Below are 26,521 nucleotides of genomic sequence, written 5' to 3' on the forward strand. Positions count from 1 at the left end.
TTACCTTTTTAATACTAAAGTCCCCGAGCTGAAGGACAGATGCAAATTGCAAGAAAGATTTCCTGCCCAACAAAAAAAAAACACAACTCCTTGGAAACCCACGAATGCTTGCTTTTTAAGGAGATGTCTAGCATAGCACTTCAAAAGCAACATCAGGGTATTGGGGAGATTTAAACAATAATTGCATTAATATCCCTTTCCACACTACCACCATCATTCAGTCTTGGGCGGGGGAACCTGAAATTTATGGTTGGGGTCCTGAAGCTCATTAAAGTTCTCATGGGAAAAAACTCAATAGAGTCAGTTATAGAAGTCCAGTATCTAGCTGGAGGAATGAATGGCTTTTAATGGCAAGGGTTAAAAATACCACCCAGCTTCCTCTTAAGGATGTAGCTTTGGAAGAAGGAACTAAGTTTCAAATATCCTGCTAAGCCATAATGTGGGGTTCCTTGGTGTTCTCTTGAGCTTGGTTGTTTCCTTGAAGGCATTTCACTGCCCAACTAGGTAACATCATCAGTGCTAGAAGGGATTGGGGTGTGCTCTGTCGATATTCAAGAGGCTTTGCTCGTTAGTGTTTGTGAGAGCGTTCTTCGTTAGGCTGCTGCTTATTGAATTGGGAGCAGGGGTGAAATCCAGCAGGTTCTGACAGGTTCTGGAGAACCGGTAGCGGAAATTTTGAGCAGTTCAACGAATCTGTAGCAGAAATTTTGAGCAGTTCAAAGAATCTGTAGCGGAAATTTTGAGTAGTTCGGAGAACTGGCAAATGCCACCTCTGGCTGGCCCCAGAGTGCGGGGGGGGGGGAATGGAGATTTTGCAATATCCTTCTCTCAGGAGTAGGGAGGGAATGGGGATTTTGCAGTATCCTTCCCCTGCCACGCCCACCAAGCCACACCACGCCCACAGAACCGGTAGTAAAAAAAAAAGTGATTTCACCAAATTTTGATTGGGATATTGTTTATCGCTTGGTGTTAACCCACCAACACTGCTGTGGCTTATAATTGTAGAAAGAGGCTGTTGCCTTCCACAAATGAATATTTGCGGGTGAATTGTCTACAAATTAATCGATTTGCCTTTGCTAGGCAAAAGGGCCAGATAATTACCTCTAAGAAATGCACGGCATAAACTCCCCTCTTTTGGGTCCTGCAAATCACGTCCTTTGTGTTTTGTGTACTTGCTCAGCTACCTTCTGTGGGGATCAGTCGTTTAAGAGAACACTAAGAGAGGAGTTAATAAAAATCCCCGGCTCAGATTTCCCAAAGGAACCAAAAAGTAGCCTCTAAAATAACCAAACACGCAGCCGTTCGTTTTATATCTGTATGCAGGTTTTTTTATTTATTATTTTGTCAATTCTCTTCTCCATTTGATGCTTCTTATACAAATGGCACTTACAAAAAGTGGTTTTGAAAAGAGAGGGGGGAAAAATTAACTAAACATATCAGGATATGAGATGCTTTTCATAGCCACAATAGTCAAGGAAATAGAAGGCAAGGATTCTTGACTTAAAAACTGTTACAGGGGTGGAAAAGGCAGTGAGGTGTACATGATCCAAGTCCCACCAAGGTGGGCAAGAGACACAGGACAAACTCCGGAGGCCAACTGGGTAGCCATCTCTGCTCCCCAAATTCTTTCACAAGCTAAGGTGTTTTTTTTGTTTTTGTTTTTACAGTTTCCAGAACTTCAGCGCAGTCCAGTTAAGATTCCCAGGCAAACTCCAGCTCAAACCCTCTTTTTACGCATAAGGCAAATATTATCCATTGCTATAAAATTAAAGAGCACCAATTCCTATTGAAGTCACCTTATGGATGGCAGAGGGTTGGATGCGTTTTTAAGGCTTAGGATGTGTCCTTGCTTTTTTTTTTTCCCCTCCCTCGGTTCATCAAAAACCCACCAACCCCTTTGCAAATTTGGCCAACCCCGGCTCCCTGCAAGGTGAACGCGTTTAGGAAATACATATCTGGATCTTACAAATTTTCATGGATTTTTCATAGAAAGAGAGAGCACCATTTCAAGCGAAGTCCCCCGCAGACTTCAGGGTAAATCTGGGGTCTACTTGGCCTAAGAGGAAACAGAGATTAAAACCCCAAGAAGGCATCACATCGGACAACAACCAAAAAATAATCAAATAAACCCACGCAAAATGTGCGTGCGCAGAAGACTCTCTTGAAACTCCCAAAGCGTTAAGCAACATGTGGCAAAGATTGAAGTTGTCCGTGCCGAACAGCGAACCTAGCAGAGGGGCTAAGTTAGGTTGGCTCGGAGGGCAGGCTGATCTAAAGAGTCAAGAGAAGACCATTCCTGTTCAACTTTCCACGTTTTGGGGTTCTGCGAGGCAAAGTGTGGGATCACAGAAGCGGGCCCGGTGGGTCACGAGATGATGCTTGGGTACCATCTTAAGGAGATGCCCTCACCTAGCTTATCGAGAGAAAAGATGAGATGAGATTTTTGGGAAGCTTCTGAGATGCAGAAGCCCAGAAATGGCTACGTTGACTCAAAAAACAGTTTACAATTTTGAGGGAAGGGGCGGCGAGATGAGAAAGACGACAAATTCCAGTTCAGGTCAACAGGTAGAACGATGTAGTGGGAGATGTATTGTGCAAATGATGCTAGTTTAAGGAACACAGACAATTGGCGATGGAGGATTCCCCCATGGCTTCACCTCTGCTTGACCTCCTTCTCTTCTAACCTTCCCCTCCATCTCGTCTTCCATATCTTTCTCCCCACCCTCCCAAATCTACAAAGTGGGAAATACTTAGGAGGAAAAAACCAAGGGAGAGCCACAGGTCTCCTGCGGACTGATCTGTGTCATGACTTAAGTTCCTGTTCAACTGGAGACCTCTCTCCAAGTCAGTTGTTATCAGCCGCTGGCGGCCCTCCATCATGGATGAACGGGTGAAGAGAAACAAGGAGATGTCGAGATGGTTCTCCCCAGCCAAAGCAAAAGGCAGGGGAAGGAAAAGACACACGGACATATTAACGTGCAACTCAACGCCTTTTTATCTGATGCATCCAATCCGTAAGCAACGGCTTCAAGGTAGTCCTGGCCTGCTCTAACGAAATGCTAAGAGACGCCCCCAAATGATGAGAAGGTAATAAAAGAGGAAAAAAAGGGAAATTCAGTAACGGTTGGACCTTCCGGGGAGAAAGGGAAAGGAATCATAAGGCAACATCAATGGCTTCTCGGTATGTATCGGGGAGATATTTTAGAGATGATTTTTAAGGGTATACAAGGGTGGAAGAAACAAGGAATTCGCTTGGCTCTTTGAGGATGAGATGAACCCACGGAGGGGTGCAGTTACAATTCCATTCAGAAAAAGCAGCTTGTTTGGTCAGTGAGCGTAAAAACGGACCTTCTGTCCTGCTTCGGTAGCTCACCTTAGTTTCACATCCTGACTCTTTCCCCTGCCCCTCCTTCTCTCATCCCATGGAACTATCCTCAGCTACTTCTTCTTTATCTTCGCCAGAGAATGGGGGACGAGCAACTTAAAAAGCCAAGAACGAGAACTCTTCGGTCCTACTACCAGAAGATGTCCCAACTCGAACTGGAAAGGCCCAGTTGGAACAAGGATTACGGATGCCCACCTAACACTGGGATAGAGGGCGGAGTCCTTGAAGACACAAAACCCTCCAAGGTTTTCCAAAGTGGGCCCTTGCTGAGCTCAATGCTGGCTCTTCCTGAAGACCCGGCTCCTTCTCAGGAGGAGACCTCACAGATGGGGAGGGGGAGGGTGGGCCACGTTTTCCGATTCCAATGATTGAGAAATAAGATTCCTTTTCAGTTCCAGAATTGAATCGATTTCAATTCAGCAGAGGCCAAAGGAGAGATTCGTTCATCCCCTACCCAATTTTTCCCTTCTTCCTCCCCTCCCTCCCCTTCCTACAAAAATTCCGTAAGATGAGAGCAGGACATTTTCTGCAGACAAAACACTTTTTTTTTTCCTTCCAGTTTTAAATGAACTCATATAACAAAGGGCGGGGGTGGGGAAACCAACTTAAAACAACAACAACAACAACAACATGGCAGACCAAAGGCAGCAGGCCGGTCTGAAAGATAGAATCCCTCTCTTTTGAGAAAGACACACCAGAACATACCGAAAGGAAATTCCTGCAGGAATTTCTGGCAACTGAAAAAAAAAAAAAAAAGGAAGTGGGGGAAGAGAGGAAGCGTAGAGTGAAGGGAAGGAGACTAAAGTGCGTTTAATACTCCCAGAGGGTGGAGGGCTCAATGGCGTCGGCAGAGGCTTTGAGGACCCCAGCGTGGTCGCCCTTCAGGTATTTGTTGTTGACTTTGATGGCCACCTTGTTAAAGTCGCAGAACTCGAAGAAGAAATCCACGGGAGAATCGCTGCTGCTGGTGATGGACGCCTCGTTTCCCACCATCCAGTATTTCCCAGTGGAATCTGAAAAGGGGAAGAGGAAGAGGGAAGGTGAGCGGATTCATGGAGGCACCTCCAGCATGGCCACGAGATGTCAGGCACAAAGGATCATTTGTATGTATCAAGCCTACTGTTGTGGCCTGTCCAGCCGCCCGACCCCTCCCGCAGCCGAATCACACGAGGAGGCGGCAGCGTGGGAATCAGGGTTCACATCGAGGCAACCTGGGAGATCCGAGGGGGAAGAGGGAATGGAGCTATCAGAGATAGAGACAGAGGCGGAGCCTGGGCCGTCAGTCAGCCCTCAGATGGAGAGTCAACAGAAGGGAGAGGAGAGCAGTGGAAATCCATGGGCCAGTCCTTGGGATGGGAGAGCCAACTTTGCTAGCAAAGCCCCACCCTAGCTCTGGGGATAAAAGGCAGGGTTTGAGTTCATTTCAGAGGGTTTTTCGTGTTTGGGGAGCTGGGTCAGAACACTTATACACAAGGACCTAGTCAACTAAAGTTCAACAAAATTGGCACCAAATAAGGGTCAAGGGAATTCAAGAGAGGTTTGGACTTGGATCATTCGTGGCAATGTAAGAATTCTAGGCTGATGGCTTGCTTAACTCCGCCCCCAGTCCTGCCTGATCTTCTCCTACGGTCTCCAAGAGACTCTTTCCCAAACTATTTGAGCGTCACGAACTTCCTACTTTCAAATCTCAACTCCTCCAGGACGGGATGTGGAAGACATTACCCGCCTTCTCTTGACTTCGGTGTCCATAATCCTTCCAACCAGTGTGTGGCTAAGAATTCTGGGAGTTGACAACAGACTTCAGTATGGCAACTGGTTGGGGGAAGTCTCACTGATGCCCTAAGGCAGGGGTAGGCAACCTTAAATACTCAAAGAGCCACAAACTGGGAGCCCCCCGTTCAATTCTGGAGCCGAGCAGAAGTCTGGTTCTCCCACCATAGAGTTTCCCCCTAGAGCGGCATTCTTTTTCCTCTACCTGTCCTAACCGAAAGCCCTATCAATTGTGGAGCCAACCGGCGACAGGGACTCGCAGCAGAGGTATGAAAGAGCCACATGCAGCTCCAGAGCTGCAGGTTGCTGACTCCTGTCCTAAGGAGAGTCTGCCTCGTGGCCAGGTGGAGCCCTTACCTTTGATATTGTAGGCACCATCGTTAAACTCCAGCTGAAAGATATCGTAAGAAGATCGATTGCAATCTAAGGTGCCCGTCATCTTCCGACAGCCGATGAAGCCATGTTCTCCACGGAAAACAATGATGGGCCGGTTAATCAGCTTCATGAGGAACTGCTCTGTCTCACCTACCATCGGAGAACGGAAGGAACGAGACACCGTTTACCAGAAAACCAACTTGCTTCTCACCATCCAGGATAGTTCCAATCACCCCAACTCAGGATGGCCACTTTAAGCAGCAGATGCTCCCACCATGACACATCTCTGGCTTCTCCTGATAAGGTAAAGGTTCCCCTTGCACATATGTCCCAGTCGTTCCCAACTCTAGCGGGTGGTGCTCATCCCCGTTTCAAAGCCGAAGAGCCAGCGCTGTCCGAAGACGTCTCCGTGGTCATGTGGCCAGCATGACTTAACGCCAAAGGCGCACAGAACGCTGTTCCCTTCCCACCAAAGGTGGCCCCTATTTTTCTACTTGCATTTTTTACCTGCTTTCGAACTGCTAGGTTGGCAGAAGCTGGGACAAGGAACAGGAGCTCACCCTGTTACACAGCACTAGGGATTCAAACTGCTGACTTTTCGATTGACAAGCTCAGCTTCTTAGCTACTTCTAAAATCTAAATAAAACTAAAACTAAACTAAGACTCCTGATAGGCTGAGTCAAAAAAAGCACTTACTGGCTGTTTCGACCGTAGCAGCAAGTTGCCCGTTCTTCTTGGCAGTGACGTATTTGCCGTTGGCAGCTTTCAGAGTGATACGCCGGTCACACCACTCAATGTCAAAGTAACAGTTGGCATTCCTGCTGGAGCAAAGGAAGATTGAGAAGGACCTTTCCTGCTGTAGCATCAGGGAGATGGAGAGGACCAGAAGAAGACCAATATTCCCCACCCTTTGTCAAGAGGACAATGCAACCAAGAATGGTTTGGACCCCCCTTGAGGATTGATGGTGGTAGCTTTCTCCCAATTTCTCCACGCGCTTCTGAAAAAATGAGTTTTCTTCCGCTACGGCCTCTGGAGAGCACGAGTCACCCATCTCTACAAGCTTAATGGCCAACGAGTTGAGTCTTTTCCAACCCACGGTCATTTTTTCCCCAGATTTATTTATTTTCTTAAGCACTGAGCAAATAAATATTTGTGGCCCAACACTGAAGACGTACACAAAACATTTCGAATTTGAAACAAGATTGTATAGGCATTCTGGATGCGTTTGGAGTTTGACGCTGTTGGACATCAAATTCAGAAACAGTCAATGAGCTGTTTTGGACTCGGATGCTATTTTATTTTTTGTTTTTGCACAAGTGCTGTTTAAGTTCACGGTATTCGAATTATTCTCTCTTGGGAGCAGGCAGCGTTTCTGTATTTTGGAAATTAAATGAAGTAGAACAGCGAGGGGAGGGGAATCCGCTGTGCCACGTGATTTAGATTAGCTAGAAAGCAGGAAATCTGATGATTCCAGCTAATATAAATCGCACATCACAGCTGATCGTCTCCCTGCTAATCGTCGGAAATACCGGTTCGACTGAACTGGTAGTATTTTTTGCTACTGGTTCAGGAGAACGGGTCTTGAACTGGTAACATTTCACCCCTGGCTTAGTGCAAAGCAAACTCGTATCCCATTCTCGCACATTTCTTAGCAAATCTTGGGGTAACGGGAACTCACTTAGTCGAGGCAGTGGATTGCACTCCACCGTTGGAGGTCAGAGTCCAGTATTTCCCAGTACAAGTCCTGAAGGTGCATTTCTTGGTCTCTTTGTTGACTTCCATCTGGAAGGTTTCTTGGTCACCCTCTTCATCCTGGTTGGCTGAGAGATCGATCCCTAGAAGAAGAGACACGGATGGCGAAAGGAGTCAAGGCCGGCCCTTGTAGGCCCACCCCTAGATAGGTATCCAAAGTCTTATCTGTCTATACAGGTAGTCCTCGCTTAGCAAGGCCGGGGAATTCTGGGAGTTAAAGACCATAAGTCTTAAAGTTACCATGGATGGCTGGGGAATTCTGTGTTCTGACCTAGGCACCCTTAAAAAGCAGGAAGCCGAGTCTAGGTCCCGTCAAAACCTGAATTCCTTTTATTCACAGTCAGCAAGGCCTGTCCAAACAGTTCTTCAAAGGAATATTTATCAACACAGACCTTATCTTGCTTGGCAAGCTGCCACGTAACTAGTTTCCAAATGCAGTACAAGGCAAAACTTGGCACAGAGTCTCTCAGAGTCACTGAACGAACGAATTGTTTCCGGTAAAAGCACACACACACCCCGTTCACTCCTCTTTTGTTTTCCTATGGGAGGGGTCAATCACCTCCAAGGTGTGGCTTTACTCCCAAGTCGACCCTGCTTTCTGAGTTGTTCTTGTCTTCTGGCAGCTCTGCGCATGTACACACTGGGAACGGGCTCCAGCTGTTCCTCTGCCTCACTGCTGTCTATCTCCCTCTCTGCCTCTGACACAGAGCCCTCATCCGATCTTTCCCCAGGCCCCAGGACTGACCCATCTTCCTCCCCAATCTCCTCACTGTCTGCTGCCAGCTCTGCTGACTGCGGCGGGCCACAACATTCTGGGAGTTAAAAGTCCATAAGTCTTAAAAGTTACCATGGATAGCTGGGAAATTCTGGGAGTTAAAGCCCCTAAGTCTAAATGTTGCCACAGTTGGGACACCCTGGTTTAGACTCCTCTCAAACACATCTAACAAACACCAAATTCTGGAAGTTTAGAAGAACATATGACGGCCGTCGCCAGGGGAGCTTTTTATCAGGTTCGCCTGATACGCCAGTTGCGCCCCTTTCTGGATCGGGTTTCCTTATGCACAGTCACTCATGCCCTTGTTACATCCCGCCTGGACTACTGCAACGCTCTCTACATAGGGCTCCCCTTGAAGGGTACCCGGAGGCTTCAACTGGTCCAGAATGCGGCTGCGCGGGTGAGAGGGAACACCTCGTGGCTCCCGTGTGACACCTCTCCTGCGCGGGCTGCACTGGCTCCCAGTGATCTTCCTGGTCCAATTCAAGGTGCTTGTTATCACCTTCAAAGCACTCCATGGCTTAGGACCGGGATATTTACGGGACCGACTACTGCCACCAGTAGCCTCACACCGACCACTGCGCTCTCACAGAGAGGGCCTCCTCCGGATACCGTCAGCCAAACAATGTTGGCTGGCGACCTCCAGGGGGAGGGCCTTCTCTGTGGGGGCTCCCGCCCTCTGGAACGAGCTGCCTCCAGGGCTTCGTCAATTCCCCGACCTCCGGACCTTTCGCCGCGAGCTGAAGACGCTGTTGTTTCGACGTGCAGGACTAGCTTGAACATAGTTTTAATCTAGGGTTTTTAATTAGGGGTTTTAAAAACGGGGTTTTAATTGTATTTAAAATTTTTAGGCCATTATCGAATCAGTTTTTTATATAGTTTTTAATTTGTATTATATGTATTTTGTCTTTTACTGGCTGTGAACCGCCCTGAGTCCTTCGGGAGAAGGGCGGTATAGAAATATAATAAATACATAAATAAATACATAATAAGTCAAAAAGTCCACGTATCTTACAAAGCTGAGAAATGCTGCTTTAAACCAATGCAGACTCGACACTGTAGAAGAGGACATCGGATGATGGGATTGAAAAAAAACAAACATAGCTGGTTGGGGAATTCTGAGAGTTGAAGTCCCCAAGCCTTAAAAGTTGCCACAGTTGGACACCCCTGTCAAAGACCCTGCTCAGCCCCCCCCCCCGGGAGAAATCTAAGAGGGGAAAAAAAAACCCGCTTCGTTGGCAGTTGCTGCTGCTGCTTCCTCAAAATTCAACCAGACCAACACCAACTGCTCACATGCTTGGCAAGTCCCGCTCTTGGAAATTCCTCAGAGTTCAGAATTTGCATCCTCAGCATTTCTGTCTCTGCTCCAATGAGAACAACGCCCCCCCCTCCCGCCCCACAAAACCCTCCAGCAGCAGAGACAGCCAGCTAAAGAGACGATGACAAGATGGCAGGAACCCCATGGAGACAAAGAAAGAAAGAAAAGGCCTGCAGTTGCCCCCCACGCTTCTCAGCTAACCCCACGGAGAAGAGCTGGAACAGCAGCAAGATGGCATCCAGACATTCCCCAGGAGGGCAACCAAGGAGTGAAGTGTTAATACCACTTTATAAGGCCTTGGTGAGGCCACACTTGGAATCCTGCATCCAGTTTTGGTCACCACGATATAAAAAAGATGTGGAGACTCTAGAAAGAGTGCAGAGAAGAGCAACCAAGATGATTAGGGGACTGGAGGCTCAAACATATAAAGAACAGTTGCAGGAACTGGGTATGTCTAGTCCGATGAAAAGAAGGACTAGGGGTGACATCAGTGGTGAGTTGCTCCTGGTTCTGTCCGGTTCTATAGTAAAACTGGCGGGAGGCTCCGCCAACCTGCCCCGACGTCATCAAGGGGCTTCTGCGCATGTGCGCATGTGTGCTCCCGTTGCGAACCAGTACTAAAGATAAGTAGAACCCACTCCTGGTTGACATGATAGCAGTCTTCCAATATTTCAGGGGCTGCCCCAAAGAAGAGGGAGTCAAGCTATTTTCCAAAGCACCTGAAGGCAGGACAAGAAGCAATGGGTGGAAACTGATCAAGGAAAGAAGCAACCTAGAACTAAGGAGAAATTTCCTGACAGTTAGAACAATTAATCAGTGGAACAACTTGCCTCCAGAAATTGTGAATGCTCCAACACTGGGAGTTTAAGAAGATGTCTGAAGTGGTGTAGGGTTTCCTGCCTAAGCATGGGGTTGGACTAGAAGACCTCCAAGGTCCCTTCCGTTAGTCTGTTCTCTTCCGAGCCTCCAGTGATTACGCACCATTAACAAAGGAAACCCAAGCACCACATGGACTCTAGAACAACACAACCCCCAGATCTTGCTTGAGGCACCAATGGCCAGGCTCCAGTTATCTCTATTCTCTTTGGAAGCACATGGAATTCCATTTTCTTCGGATTGATCGCAGTCTGAAGGTTCCTCCAATGCTGGAGACAAACTGGCCTTTCCTCTTCCAATGTCATCCCTTTGAAGTACGTTGGGTTAGAAGGTTGGCTTGGTCTTCAATGGTCAACGAGCTCCATGGTTCACAGTGGACTTCAGCAGAGTGTTCCTGGTCCAAAATACAACCATCTTAACCCCCCTACAGCACACAGTAAAAGGTGTGTATGTGTGGACACAGCCTAGAACAGGGTTGTCCAACTCTTTTGGCTATTTTTAAGACCTGTGGACTTCAACTCCCAGAATTCTAGGTATCCACAGGTCTTCAACTTGCCAAGGTCGAACACCTGTCTGCTAGACATTGTGGGAGCTTCATCCCTGGAAGCTTTCAAGAAGAGACTGGACTGCCATCTGTCAGAAATGATGTAGGGTCTCCTGCCTGGGGGTGGGGTCGGACTAGATGACCTGCAAGGTCCCTTCCAGCTCTGTTAATCTGTATCAGAATCTAACTAGCCAATTCTTCACTGGCTGTTTCAGAGGTTCGTCTTCTGAATACTTTTTCAAAAAGAGTTTTAAGAGTTTCTCGGAGGCTCTTCTGTCGGTTGCCTTCCCGTCCATTTGCTCTTAAGCGCGGACAGGAAATTAGCCTTTTCTTTCTTACAAAAATAAACCTATCTTACCGGCAGTGAAAATGCATTGACTCCATAAAATGTCTGACGTGCAAAATTAGAGCAAGGAAGGAAACTCAGCGGATGGCCAGGGTGAGGGAGGGAGGGAGTGAAGTGGAAAATTGACCCATTCATTCTGCTACCCAAGCAAAAAAAAAAGAAAAAAGAAACAGACCAGAAAGCTCACTTCTGCGGGGTGTCCTCGATTTGCGAGCATGCAAATCAAGGATCAGAATTCCCATCGCTAAGCAAAGCGGTTATTAAGCAAGTCACGCCTGATTTTTATGATTCTTTTTTTGGGGTTTTGCTTCTTGGACGTTGCCTGGGAAGGCTGACCCTGGGATTCTGCAACCGTCGTAAATGTGAGTTGGTCAGATTAGATACAAGAGTTGAGAAGGGACCTCGTAGGCCCATCCATTTTTGATCACGTGACCTTTATGGGATGCTGCAACGGCCGTAAGAGTGAAAAACTGGTCATAAGTCACTTTTAAACAAAGTTGGAACTCAGGAGAAAATTCCTAAGAACTGCAGAAAAAATAATTGCTACCAACCTGCCTTCCATTGAGGACCTGTATACTGCACGAATCAAGAAGAGGGCCGTGAAAATATTTGCAGACCCCTCGCATCCTGGACATAAACTGTTTCAACTCCTACCCTCAAAACGACGCTATAGAGCACTGCACAACAGAACAACTAGACACAAGAACAGTTTTTTCCCGAAGGCCATCACTCTGCTAAACAAATAATTCCCTCAACACTGTCAGACTATGTACTGAATCTGCACTACTATTAATCGTTTCATCGTTCCCATCACCAATCTCTTTCCATTTATGACTGTATGACTATAACTTGTTGCTGGCAATCCTTATGATTTATATTGATATATTGACCATCAATTGTGTTGTAAATGTTGTACCTTGATGAAGGCATCTTTTCTTTTATGTACACTGAGAGCATATGCACCAAGACAAATTCCTTGTGTGTCCAATCACACTTGGCCAATAAAAATTCTATTCTATTCTATTCTATTCTAACTGTGAGAACGATCCATCCGTGCAGCTTGCCTCCAGAAGTTGTGGTCGCTCCATCGTTGGGAGCTTTTCAAGAAATTGGTACAACCCTTTGTCCAGAATGGAAGAAGGTTGGAGGAGAAACCTCCAGAGTCCCTTCCAAGTCTTGTTGTTCTGTTATAAAACCAGTTTTGAACCATCCCTCAGAATTAGAATAGAAGAATTAACAACAACAACAGAGATGGAAGGGACCTTGGAGGTCATCTAGTCCAAGCAGAAGACCCTACACCATTTCCGGCAGATGGCAGTCCAGTCTCTTCTTGAAAGCTTCCAGGGATGAAGCTCCCACAACTTCCGAAGGCAACTTCTGTTCCATTGATTGTTTGCTCTCACTGTCAGAAAATTTCTCCTTATTTCCAGGTTGAATCTCTCCTTGGTCAGTTTCCATCCATTATTCCTTGACTGCCTTCAGGTGCTTTGGAGAATAGCCTGACCCCCTCCTCTCTGTGGCAGCCCCTCAAGTATTGGAAGATGCTATCCTGTCTCCTCTGGTCCTTCCCTTCACTAGACTAGCCAGGCCCAGTTCCTGCAACCATTCATTGTATGTTTTAGTCTCTAGGCCTTTGATCGTCAGAGATAAGATTCAGATCAGCAGAGTTGAAGGGACCTTGTAGGTCATCTAGTCCAACCCCCCCCCCACACCCAAGCAGACCCTACACCATTTCTGACAGATGGCAATCCAGTCTCTTCTTGAAAGCCTCCAGTGATGAAGCTCCCACAAATTCTGAAGGCAACTTCAGTTCCATCGGTTGATTGTTCCCACTGTCAGAAAATTTCTCCTTATTTCCAGGTAGAATCTCTCCTTGGTCAGTTTCCATCCATGATTCCTTGTCTGGCCTTCGGGTGCTTTGGAAAATAGCTTGACCCCCTTCCTCCTCTCTGGGGCAGCCCCTCAAATATTGCAAATGGCAAAGCCTCGAGTGACTAGGGGGACACTGGGATGGCCATAAACATGAGGACCAGTTGCCTGTCCCTTTTTTCAGTGCTGTCGTTATGTTCGAACCGTCACTAAACCAATGATTGTAAGTCATTATGGAGCCACGGGTGGCGCAGTGCTTAGAGTGCAGTACTGCAGGCTAGTCCTGCTGACTGCCGGCTGACTGCAGTTTGGCAGTTCAAATCCCACTAGGCTCAAGGTCGACTTGGCCTTCCATCCTTCCGAGGTGGGTAAAATGAGGACCCAGATTGTTGGGGGCAAGAGGCTGACTCTGGAAACAGCTTAGAGAGGGCAGTAAAGCACTGTAAAGCGGTATTTAAGTCTGCTATTGGGAGGGAGGAAGGGAGGGAGCAAGCAAGCAAGCCATAGTGGTGCACTTGTTACAATGCAGTGTTGTTGGTTATCTCTGCCCACTGCGATGAGTTCAATCCTGACCGGCTCAAGGTTGACTCAGCCTTCTATCCTTCTGAGGTGGGTAAAATGAGGACCCAGATTGTTGGGGGCAAAAGGCTGACTCTGGAAACAGCTTAGAGAGGACTGCAAAGGACTGAAGTGGTATATAAATCTATTGCTTCTTTCCTTCCTTTCCTTTCTTTCTCCCTCCTTTCTTTCTTCTCCCAGTGTTGCAGGCTGACTCTGCCCACTGCCAGGAGTTCAATCCTGACTGACTCAAGGTTGACTCAAGCTTTCATCCTTCCAAGGTGGGTAAAATGAGGACCCAGATTGTTGGGGGCAACAGCCTGATTCTGTAAACCGCTTAGAGAGGGCTGAAAAAGCACTGTGTAGCCGCATATTAGTCTAAGTGCTCTTGCTATTGTATAGCCCAGTAGTGGACACACACCCTTGGCACTGGCGAAGCAGGGCTACTACTATTAGAGCAGAAAATTCTGAATTATGGCCAAAGAACCAGCTACATCTATTTCTATGGAAACGGCATACACGGAGAATGCGCGCAGCATCATGGAACAGAATGACAGGGACTTAAACCCACTCTATTTATTCAGCGGCAGCTGGATTTAGCTAAAGGCTGAGTGTGTTTGTCAACTACGCACGCCTTCCAACTGCCAGAGTGTTGCCCAGGCATCTCAGCCCTCCAGGCACCCCCACAAAAATAAAAATAAAAAAACCCTTCTACAAACCAGTCCCTGGATTGAGATTTAGCTGTCTGGAGCCCCGTAACCAGGGGTGAAATGCTCCCAGTTCGGACCGGATCGGCTGATCTGGTAGCGATGGCGGCGGCTGGTTCAGAGAACCGGTAGCAAACATCCCTGCCCCCACCCCACCCAAGCCTAGCTGAGCCATGAGATCGTCAGAGCCTTTTTTTTTTTTACTTCTAAAAGCATTTTTTTTACAACCTCTTTGCCCGAAGAGGTTGTAAAAAATAATGCTTTTAAAAGATTAAAAAAAGGCTCCGACAATCACAGCTGAGCTGCCTGATCGTCAGGGCCTTTTTTTTACAACCTCTTTGCCCGAAGAGGTTGTAAAAAATAATGCTTTTAAAAGATTAAAAAAAGGCTCCGACAATCACAGCTGAGCTGCCTGATCGTCAGAGCCTTTTTTTTTTTACTTTTAAAAGCGTTTTTTTTTTACAACCTCTTCGGCCGAATAGCTTGTTAAAAAAAATGCTTTTAAAAGTAAAAAAAAAAGATTGTGCACCACAGCCGATCATACCCCCCGTGTGCTGTTCTACTTACCCCATGCCTCCTTTTGGCGAGCACTGCGCGCACGCACCTCGCGTTTGGTGTGTGGTGCGTACTGCGCATACTCGCACAGCGTACACGCGCAGCCAGCGAACCGGTAGTAAACCGGTTCAGATTTCACCACTGCCCGTAACCCCACTCACGCCTGCATTTGCGATATGCTTGTGGCTTTGCGCTACAACCACGCAAGAGTGAAATTCCCGCCTTCAATTCCAAGCTTGGTTTTAAAGAGGTAGTAAGGTTTCGGAGTTTTAAAACCTTTTAAAAAAAACCCTTCAAAAGCTTGGTTTTAAAGGGGTTTTATGGTTTTAAGTCCTTAAAAAACCCTTTTTTAAAATAAAAATTTTAAGGACTTAAAAAAACCCTTTGTTGGCTGGCGAATTCCTGGGAGTGGAAGTCCACAACTCTTCATATTTGCCAAGGTTGGGTAGACCTGCTCTACGGCAATTCTTGGGTGCTGCAGCCCCTTTTCTCAATTTCTTTGCAAAGTCAGAAGTGGGTATTATTTTTTTTATCAGGGTGGGGTGTGAAGGGAAAGAGAGAGCTAGCTCTGTTCAGATTGAACCCCAAAAAGCACCATTGGCAGATCCCAAGGCAGGCAGGCAGACGTTTAATGACTAGCCTCCTGAAGGTCAGACAAAGGCTCCGAAGTCAGATGATTTCCCAGTGTGGCAATTAAGGAGGGAGATGGGGAGAGGGCTGGGGTGGGGAGAGGGGGTGGAGGCCGCAGGGGAAACCTTGACTCATCCTAGATTTTTGCAGGCAAGAAGAGTTGGGGGGATGCAGCTGGAAACATGAGCAAGCTGGATTTGCCGAGAAAGGAACCTTAAAATTGCTTAAAATCTATGAGTGAGTCCAGAGAAGAGCAACAAAAGACGATCAGGGGATTGGAGGCTAAAACATACAACGAACGGTTGCAGGAATTGGGTATGTCTTAGCTTGATGAAAAGGAGGACTAGGGGAGACACGACAGTAGTCTTCCAATATTTGAGGGCCTGCCACAAAGAAGAAGGGGTTAATCTATTCTCCAAGGCAGAACAAGAAGCAATGGATGGAAACTAACCAAGGAGAGAAACAACCTAGAACTAAGGAGAAACTTCCTGACAGTTAGAACAATTAATCAGTGGAAGGACTTGCCTCCTGAAGTTCTGGATGCTCCAACACAGGAGGTTTTTGAGATAACCATCTGTCTAAAATGGTTTATATCCATGATGGCGAACCTATGGCACATGTGCCAGAGGTGGTATGCACAGCCCTTTCTGTGGGCAAACACGCTGTTGCCAGCTGCTCTTTTGGTTTCCGGCATGCACATGCACGCCAGCCAGCTGATCTTCGCATGTGCAGGAGCCCCGGAAATCCAAAGATCAGCTTGCTGGCGCTTGCCATCACTGGTATACAGTACATCCTGCTTAAGCAGAGGGTTGGATTAGAAGACCTCCAAGGTCCCTTCCAACTTGGTTATTGTGTTACGATTCTTCAATTGTCCCCTTTATGAAATCCAGAGATGGTCACGCCCACGTCTTTTCATCCAGCCCACAATTCTTTCCATCCGGCCCACAATTCTTCAAGCTAACCTTTCAGCTCGACGACGTCGAGGAAGGCAAGAACGGGAGCCCGGAGCTGATGGCAGCTCGTAATTTTGCCCATCTTCAGCTTTGAAGCCAGAGAAACTTGTGACAACACGCAACAACAACACGGAAATGAGAACTTCAGAGGAGCCCTAACCTTGGCCCTGGCCCTCCCCAAGCCTTCCCTTTTCCCTGCAAAGGCCAGAATAAAGATTGGGGATAAATCTTGGGGAAGAAAAGGCAGCAACTTCTGACCGCAACAACCCTGGGGACGAGGGCACGTGTGCCAAGCTGCAGGGGTTGTTTGAATCCTTACATAAAAACACAATGAGATTTCTTTGGCTCTGCTTGGACAGGAGGCTGCAGCAAACCGGTGCAGCTGAACAGCACCGACTGGCAGCTCTGCACACACAGTCCCAGAGGAAGCAGTAGAACAGCTCTGCCCTCCTCTCTCAGTTCAACCCACGGGGCTTACCTTGGGGGTCAGGGGAAGCCAAGCAAAGGCCTTCCAGAGAACTGCAGTATTGATATTATTTATGCCGGAGGCAGAATTCTGCTTTAGATCAAGATGGCCTCAAGGCAGTGGTGGGATTCAGCCAGTTTGCACCACTTCGGGAGAACCGGTTGTTAACTTACTGAGCAGTCTGCAAACTGGTTGTTGGAAAAAATTATTAGAGCAGAGAACCGGTTGTTAAATTACTTGAATCCCACCACTGCCTCAAGGTACATTACTACCCCTTAGGGAGGGTGCGAAAAGACAACAGAAACATTCTGTCGGGGGAAAGGCAGTGAAATAGCCTTAAAAGCAGCGGTGGGCTTCAAATAATTTAACCAACCGGTTCTCTGCCCTAATGATTTCTTCCAACAACCAGTTCGCCAAACTGCTCAGAAAGTCAACAGACGGTTCTCCCGTAGTGGTGCGAACTGAATCCCACCACTGCTTAAAAGGTTCAATTTAAGGTCTACGTTTCTGGTCCACGTGATTGGTCCCCAAATTTTGGACGCGGCCTCCAGCATCACCAAAATTGTTTTATAGGGGACTGGGAAATCTTCAACAGAGAGGAAAGCAACAATGGGATTTGCAATGTCATTCATTGAAATTTGGGATTAAAATTGGATACTTGCCTCGCCTTGGAGAGCCGCACGCTGTTTTCTTAGCTGTGCACTCGGCTTTAGGAGACAGTTCCCCGAATGAGGTTGCATGCTCCAAACTCTTCTTCTTTGCACAATATCCCCCCCCCGCCAACAAATAGGTTCCTGAATTGACCTTCCCTCTGTAAACTAGGCCAGAAATTGTCAAGCATCTCCCCTCGTTAAAAAGTCCTTGCATCCACCAATTAAGGCATCAGGAAAGAATTTAAAGCTCCCCTTTCAAAGCAAGACATTTTAAGATATAGGGTGTTTGACTTTTTAATCTCTCATCATTCCTGCTCTCTTGACTAAGAAGACCCAGCAACCCCTTCACACACACACACACACACACAAAAACACCAAGGACTGCTTATTCAGCACATCCTGGCTTATGCCTGCAGGTGTCCCTCCTCCCTCTCTTCCTCATTACCCCAATTTGCAAAAAATGGCCCCAAGAGAACTGCCTTCCCATCAAAGCAGCAAAGCAACACAACCCCCAAGGGTGTGCGAGTCACATCTGGCAGGTGGAAGGAAGGAAGCAGAAGATCACCCTTTCCAAGTCCTGCGGAGATGCTATTTCATGCCCCTCTCCTGGCCAGGAGAAAATAAATAATAATTCTTTTTCTTCGTGTGCCGTAGCCGTCATCGTCGGACGTCGGCGATCGTGTTGGCGATCCTATTTTTATCAACAGCTGCACGAAAGTGCTGCCGAGTTTTGTCCAAACCGGTCCTTTAGGTTTGGAAGCCATGACTGGGGTGAGCTGCTGGGGGTTCAAGAGAACCTCTAGCTAAGATTCTGTGCAGTTTGGAGAACCTCCCAAATCCCATGCCTGGCTGGCCCCGCCCACCCTGCCCCGCCCCTCCCAGGAATCCCCATGCGTCCCATTTTGGATGCAGGTAAGTGCAGGGTGTGCGCAGAGGCTTGGGGAAGGCAAAAAACGGGCCTACCGGAAGTTCGGGAAGGCTAGAAACAGGCCCATTTCCAGCCTCCAGAGGGCCTCCGGATCCTGGGGAGGCTGTTTTCGCCCTCCCGGAGGCTCAAGGAAAGCCTCCAGAGCCCGGGGTGGCCAAAAACGCCCTTCCTGCCATGGTGCAGGAGGCTGACTAGGCCACGCCCACCCAGCAACCGGGCAGATAACCCCTTGCTAAAATTTTTGAAGCCCACCCCTGAGCCATGATGTTCTTCTTCTGCCTGGACCTCCTTTGCCTTCAATCTTTCCTTGAAGGGTTAAGTGAAGGATTTTTATTTATTTATTTGAATTTATATCCCGCCCTTCTCTGAAGACTCAGGGCGGCTTACACTGTGTTAAGCAATAGTCTTCATCCATTTGTATATTATCAAAGGATGACGCAGCACATGTCCAAAATATTCTAACTTTTGCTTTTTTTATGGTTTTGATGATTTCCCTTTGCTTTACCCAGGGGGTTTATCCCCTCCTCATTTCTGATTTTGTCACCCCAGCTTATATGTAACAGCTTTCTGTAAATCCGCATTTCAAATGCTTCTAGTCTCTTCGAATGGCTTTCTGTCCGAGATCAACTTTCTACTCCATAGAGCAGAGGTCTTCAAATTTGGCCGCTTTAAGACTTGTGGACTTCAAATTTGAAGACCTCTGACATAGAGCATAGCTGGCTGGAGAATTCTGGGAGTTGAAGCCCACAAGTCTTAAAGCGGCCAGATTTGAAGACCTCTGAAATAGAGCAAGATAGAAAAGATGTAACGTCCGACGTGCCCGATTTTCAACCTTAGGCTTATAATCGTGCAAAATTGTCGCAAAGCTGAAATCTCGGGCAGAGACTAGGAGGCGAATTCTGCCTCTGCCCTCTTGCCATCTTTTAAAGCTTGCCGTGCCAACTGGGTTCACTCTTTCGGAGCCTCCGGAGAGCCAACGCGGCTACCGGTGCCAACTCCGGCCAGCTGCACACTCCGGCGGATAATAAGTCCATTCATCAGGCTTTTTCCCAGGTTCATGGCTGAGCAAAGAAATTAACCCGACTGCGGTCCAGGGCCAAGTGGCCCACCTGTTGCTGTCCGAGACCTAGAGAGTGGGGGAGGCTGTGGGAACAGCCCAGATGCAAAGGTGGGGACTTCCAACCGGCTCTGCTCATCATCATTATTATCATTATTTTTTTGTTTTTAGAAAGGGTGGGTTTCCAGCTCTGCCCTTCCTTCCCTAGGCGTCAATTAAAGGGCAAAGCAGGAGCTTCCACATTGGTCTCTGTCTAGGCTAACCAAAACAGATGCTCCTTGATCCCCAGGGATGGGAACGGATTTTTAAGGAGGGATTTCTTGATCCAAATCATTGCAGCCTATTGTGCTTCAAACCTCTTCTCCCTTCGCCAACCTTGGCAACTTTAAGAACTGTGGACTTCGGCAGCTCTTTGCTGGCTGAGGAATTCTGGGGGTTGAAGTCCACAAGACTTAAAAGTTGCCAAGGTTGGAGACCCCTGCTTGGTTGTTGTTTGCCTGCAGGCATTTCATTACCCAAACTAGTGCTGGAGAACACTGATGATGTCACCGAGTTAGGATAATGAAACATCTGCAAGAAAACAACCAAGCTCAGAGAGCGCCAAGAACCCCGCAATAATCCTCCTCCTCCTCCTCCTCTTCTCCACAAAATCCCCTCCCTTCTGGCACTGATGAAGTTACCTAGTTGGGTAATGAAACGTTTGCAAGAAAACAACCATGCTCAGAGAGTGCCAAAGACTCCAGTGTTGTGGTCCGCCAGTAGCCTGTGGAGCTGGCAGGGGAGTCGGACAGTGAGGAGGATGGGGAGGACAACGGGTCAGTCCTGGAGTGAGGGGAAGGCCTGGATGAGGGCTCTGCGTCGGAGGCAGAGATGGGGCCAGGGCCATCTGGGAGCGATGCACGGTCTCCGGAGCCTCCAGAGGCAGACAGCAGAGAGGCAGAGGAACAGGAGGAGCCTGTTCCCAGTGCATGCATGCAAAGAGCTGCCAGCAGGCAAGAGCAGCTAAAGCAAAAAGGATGACTTGTGAGTAAGGCCTGGAGATGATTGGCCCCTCCCATAAGGCTTAAAAGAGCAGCAATGGCTCTTGGGCTCTTTGTAGGAAAGCAACGTTGCTACATTGGTTTCTAGTCAGCATCTCTTGTTTCTGAACTTTGTGGGGCTTTGCCAAGAAAAGCCTTTGGCAGGGTGCCAAAGAAGACAAAGGTTTGTGATACGGCCGAAGGACTTGTTCTGAAGGATTTGTTTAGGAATTAATTTGGACTAAGCTGGGAAAGAAGTAATTCTCAGCTGTTCTAATAAAATATGTTTGTTTAGGACTGATTGTCTCTGGTAATAACTACTGGGGCCTAGGTCCAGTGGTGGGATTCAGCCAGTTCGCACCATTTCGGGAGAACCGGTTGTTAACTTTCTGAGCAGTTTGGTGAACTGGCTGTTGGAAGAAATCATTAGGGCAGAGAACCGGTTGTTAAATTACTCGAATTCCACCACTGCCTAGGTCACAACACTCGGCTGCAAGAATACGGGTTCAATTCTCAGCCAGGAATGCTTTGCCGGTAGAATTCATTTCTGCACAATCCAATCGACATCAATCTGAGAGGACAACATCCTAAGGATTCTTAACCATGGATCAATGCAACTCTGCATCACGTCAATTGGAAAAAATGGCAAAAATAGGTTTTTTTAAAAAAAGTCATTGGTTTGCAATAACGAGAGGCAGAAGAGAGAACCGAAAGGAAAGAGCTAAGTGATTTATAGGTCGCCTTAAAGAAAGAAATAGCAATGGGACCTTCTGTCCAGAGGCAAGGAAAGTTGTAGCCCAAATCTACAGGTAGATTTTGGCAAAACAAAGATTATGTATATTCCATGGACAGCAAAGGTAACTAACAAGCAAGCATTGGCGCAGGTAACACCAGACATGGCACTGGAAGGCAAAAAAACACAAAATTGCATCTCACTTCTAATGGCCAGGTTATGTAGGGGAGCGGGTAGAGAATTCACTGGAGAAAGCCATTATCTTTGGAAGAGTTAGCGGTAAAAGGAAAAACCAGGCTGTCAGAGAAACATGGTGGCTGGACACCATCAAAAAAACTGACAAAGCCAAATAGTCCAAGAAGACGTGGAGAGACCACCTGGCCAGGGGTGGTATTTACTTACCTTCACTAGCGGTTTGCAAGAGAGAGGGAGGGAAGAAGGTTGACTCAGCCTTCCATCCTTTATAAGGTAGGTAAAATGAGGACCCAGATTGTTGGGGGGGCAATAAGTTGACTTTGTATATAATATACAAATGGATGAAGACTATTGCTTAACATAGTGTAAGCCGCCTTAAGTCTTCGGAGAAGGGCGGGATATAAATGCAAATTAAAAAAAATTGTGAGCATATGTTTTTTGGCAGGGATTCATCGTTTCCAAACGTGTTTGTAAAGGACATTTTCAATTTTCAATTCTTGGTTTTGGGCGATTCCTCCCAGTTTCCTCTTTCTTGTTTTCACGTTGTGGGGGGAGGTTTCTCTCGCCTCCCGTCCTCCAGAATCTCAGGGTGGGTGGACTGCCAGTGAACGAACCGAGCTGGAGCTAACGCACCTCTTGACAAAAAACGTGGGTGTTCGGCAAAGGGCAAGCGTGCAAACTCCCTCCCCCCCCAAGTTTGAAAACAACAAGGACCACAATGCCTCTTCCTCCAACGCATCCCGTCTCCTTCTCCGTTCTTGACGCAACCTAGCTTTGCAAACCGGGATCGTTATTCCCAAGGCTGCAACTGGGCATTGACAAGGAAGCGGCAATTTCCTTGGGTTGGATGGAAAAATTGTCTGGCTGATGATCCTCCAAAGGAGGCTAAAGCAATTCCCCGCTTTGGGGAAGGAGGTGCCTGGTGGTCTCTGAGCTTGCTGGTTTTCTTGCAGGTGTTTCGGTTATTAAAACTTGATAGCGCTGATGATGTTTCCTAGTTGGGTGATGAAACAAACATCTGCAAGAAAGCCACCCAAGCTCAGAGAGCACCAAGAGGAAGGAAGGAAGGAAGGAAGGAAGGAAGGAAGGAAGGAAGGAAGGAAGATTATTAATGACATTAGGTAGTTGGGTCACAAAACATCTGCAAGAAAACCACCAAGCTCAGAGAGTACCAAGAACCTCACAGTCCACTCCTCTTCCTCCTCAAACCTTTCTTCCTCCTAGAGCACTGATGATTTTACCTAGCTGGGTCATGAAACATCTGCAAGGAAACCCCCAATAGAATAGAATAGAATAGAATAGAATTTTTTATTGGCCAAGTGTGATTGGACACACAAGGAATTTGTCTTGGTGCATATGCTCTCAGTGTACATAAAAGAAAAGATACGTTCATCAAGGTACAACATTTACAGCACAATTGATGGTCAATATATCAATATAAATCATAAGGATTGCCAGCAACAAGTTATAGTCATACAGTCATAAGTGGAAAGAGATTGGCGATGGGAACTATGAGAAGATTAATAGTAGTGCAGATTCAGTAAATAGTCTGACAGTGTTGAGGGAATTATTTGTTTAGCAGAGTGATGGCCTTCGGGAAAAAACTGTTCTTGTGTCTAGTTGTTCTGGTGTGCAGTGCTCTATAGCATCGTTTTGAGGGTAGGAGTTGAAACAGTTTATGTCCAGGATGCAAGGACCCCACAGTTCCACCCTGAGCTTCAAATATTCTCTCCCCTCTGCATAATGCAACAGCCTTCAAGGAGGGAAAACTCTCCATTCAAAGGACCCCTTTGCCCCATAGAACCCGACCCCCTGGTGGCCTTCCCCCCCCACCCCCATTCCTGAATGACCATCAGCTGCTTAAGGTTAGCCTCAGCGCATGAACCAGGCCTGGCAAATTGGAGAAAGATTTCTTCGGAGGGCGAAAAGAGCCACCGATCCTCCTCTCTACCCTGTCGACCCTCCTCTCTACCCCGTCGGAGCTGCCCAAGAATCTGTTTTAAAAGGCTTTCTCTCCTGCTCTCTCATTTGAGTCCCAGTTAAAGGGGAGGGGGGCTTACTCATAATGAGGGGCTGATGCTCCACAGACCTTGGCCATCTGCCAAACCCTCCCTCCACCCCAATTACTAATTAGGAGAGGCAAGGATAGCAACGCAGCAATCCTGTTTGGGAGGGTGGGGGCAACAAAGACCTCTTGACCACCCATTGACAAGCCCTGCACCATTTTTTTTTGTGCATTTGCTGGAGCGCAGAACGTGCATCATGTACGAGCCGTGGGTGAGGGGTCTTTTTGACCTGTTCTTCCACATGGTTACCCCTCCCCGACCCTGGGCCGAATTAAAAACTCCACTGAAGAGGCCTGAGAGCCATTCCCACCCAGACCCCAAAGTTCTGAAAATGAGTTTTGCATTGTTCCACACTTCTGCACAAAAAGAAACCAGACCCCCCCACCCCCACCCCGGGAGTAATTTAACGCAGCTGAGAGGAGGATGCACGTTCAAACGTTAAAAATTCCATGTTGTCCCCATTATGGACAACCACGCAGAACAAAAGGAGGGGAGGGGAGGACAAGGGGAAAACTTCCTGGGGGGACGGGGGAGGGAGGGAGAAGGGGATGGATGGAAAGGACTCCACCTCACTCATGCCTTCCACTTACGACTGTAATTTTGTTGCCTGTATCCTTACAATTTATATCGATATTGATTGTTTCCTGATTGCTTATTTGTACCCTATGAGTATCATTAAGCGTTGTACCTTATGATTCTTGATGAAGGTATCTTTTCTTTTATGTACATTGAGAGCGTATGGATCAAGACAAATTCCTTGTGTGTCCAATCACACTTGGCCAATAAAATTTTTTTATTCTGTTCTGTTCTATTCTTTTTTTCTTTCGTTCTTTCTTTCCTTCCTTCCTTCCTCCTTTCTTTCTCTCTCTCTTTCTCTCTCTCTCCCCTTCCCTCCAAAAAATGCTGACAATTTTCCATACTTTTCCTTCCTTCCTTCCTTCCTTCCTTCCTTCCTTCCTTCCTTCCTTCCTTCCTTCTTTCTTCCTTCCTTCCTCCTTCCCTCCCTCCCTTTCTTTCTTTTTCTTTTCTTTCTTTTTTTCTCTCCATCTCTCTCTTTCACTCCCTCCCTCCCTCCTTCTTTCTTTGTACCCTATGACTATCATTAAGTCTTGTACCTTGATGAAGGTATCTTGTCTTTTTATGTACACTGAGAGCGTCTGCACCAAAGACAAATTCCTTTCGTGTCCAATTCATGCTTGGCCAATAAAAAAATTCGGTCTATCTATCCTGTCCCAATTTTTTAATTTTAAACCTGCAGCCCTCTACCCAGATGGCATAGAGACGAGTTGTTCTCCACTCGCACAACAATTTGTTTAGTGACTCTTCGAAGTTGCAACAGCGCTGAAAAAAGCGATGCCCATTTTTCACACTTAACGGCAGCACAGGTAGTTCTCGACATGCAGCAGTTCACTTAGTGACTGTTCAAAGTTACAACGGCACCCCAAAAAAAAAAAAGGGACCATTTTTCACGCTTACGACCGTTGCTGCATCCCCAGGGTCGCGGTATCCAAATTCAGAGGCTTGGCAACTGGCGTGTACTTATGACGGTTGCAACGTCCCGCGATTCCCCCTTTTGCGACCTTCCGACAAGCAAAGTCGAACCGGATTCGCTGAACAACCTTGTTACTCACTTAACGGCAGCAGGGATTCGCTTAACCAGGGTGGTAAGAAAACTCGTAAAATGGGACAAAATGGGGCCGTGGTAGCTCAGGCTGGTAAGGAGCCTGTCATTAGAACACAGCTGCCTGCAATTACTGCAGGTTCGAGTCCCACCAGGCCCAAGGTTGTCTCAGCCTTCCATCCTTTATAAGGTAGGTAAAATGAGGACCCAGATTGTTGGGGGGGGGCAATAAGTTGACTTTGTATATAATATACAAATGGATGAAGACTATTGCCTTACACACTGTAAGCCGCCCTGAGTCTTCGGAGAAGGGCGGGATATAAATGTAAATAAAAAAAAAAAAAATTGGGGGCTCCCTTGAGGCCGTATGTCCAGCACTGCCCATAGTCTATTTCAAATCCCAGGTTTGATTCAGTGGTGGGTTTCAAATTTTTTTACTACTGGTTCTGTGGGTGTTGCTTGGTGGGTGTGGCGGGGGAAGGATCCTGTAAAATCCCCATTCCCTCCCCACTCCAGGGGAAGGTTATTGCAAAATCCCCATTCCCTCCCCACTCCAGGGGAAGCTTATTGCAAAATCCCCATTCCCTCCCCACTCCAGGGGAAGCTTATTGCAAAATCCCCATTCCTCCCACTCCAGGGGAAGTTTATTGCAAAATCCCCATTCCCTCCCCACTCCAGGGGAAGCTTATTGCAAAATCCCCATTCCCTCCCCACTCCAGGGGAAGCTTATTGCAAAATCCCCATTCCCTCCCCACTCCAGGGGAAGCTTATTGCAAAATCCCCATTCCCTCCCCACTCCAGGGGAAGGTCATTGCAAAATCCCCATTCCCTTCCCACTCCAGGGGAAGCTTATTGCAAAATCTCCATTCCCTCCCCACTCCAGGGGAAGGTCACTGCAAAATCCCCATTTCCTCCCGATCAGCTGGGACTCGGGAGACAAAGAATAGATGGAGGTGGGGCCAGTCAGAATTTTTACTACCGGTTCTCCGAACTAGTCAAAATTTCCGCTACCTGTTCTCCAGAACTGGTCAGAACCTGTTGAAACCCACCTCTGGTTTGATTTAGCCTAGAATTAATTCGGTTCACTCAATTATCGGGGATGGTTTTTGGGGACCATACAATTAACAAAATCAACTCCAACTGTGCGATGCTAAGAATGCCCAACCCTGCCTTCTAATTTGTCTCTAATTAAAACTGGGAACTTAACTTTTTTTTTTTTTTGCTTTTCCCTTTTATGGCAGAGAAAAAGGAAGAGATTACAGCCAGAGAGAGAAATAAATTTCCCATCTGCAACCCCCAGAAACCGTACCACAACTCTTAATACCTACAACCATCTTCTTCTCCGTAAGGAGAACCGGATGAAAATTAT

General features: G+C 47.2%; 1 protein-coding gene across 1 annotated transcript in view; it reads right to left on the reverse strand.

Moving 5' to 3' along the window:
• Positions 1 to 1,305: 1,305 nt before the first annotated feature.
• FSCN1 (fascin actin-bundling protein 1) overlaps positions 1,306 to 26,521 on the reverse strand; it is a 35,725-nt gene continuing 10,509 nt past the window's right edge. Inside the window, exons 2-5 of the mRNA XM_058157914.1 lie at positions 7,210 to 7,366; positions 6,227 to 6,348; positions 5,513 to 5,680; positions 1,306 to 4,398 (exon numbers count right to left, since the gene is read on the reverse strand). Coding sequence (XP_058013897.1) covers positions 4,196 to 4,398; positions 5,513 to 5,680; positions 6,227 to 6,348; positions 7,210 to 7,366 — 650 coding nt within the window. The 3' untranslated portion in view covers positions 1,306 to 4,195. The remainder of the gene's footprint in view (positions 4,399 to 5,512; positions 5,681 to 6,226; positions 6,349 to 7,209; positions 7,367 to 26,521) is intronic.

The sequence above is a fragment of the Ahaetulla prasina genome, chromosome 14 (assembly GCF_028640845.1).
Source record: "Ahaetulla prasina isolate Xishuangbanna chromosome 14, ASM2864084v1, whole genome shotgun sequence".
NCBI lineage: Eukaryota > Metazoa > Chordata > Lepidosauria > Squamata > Colubridae > Ahaetulla > Ahaetulla prasina.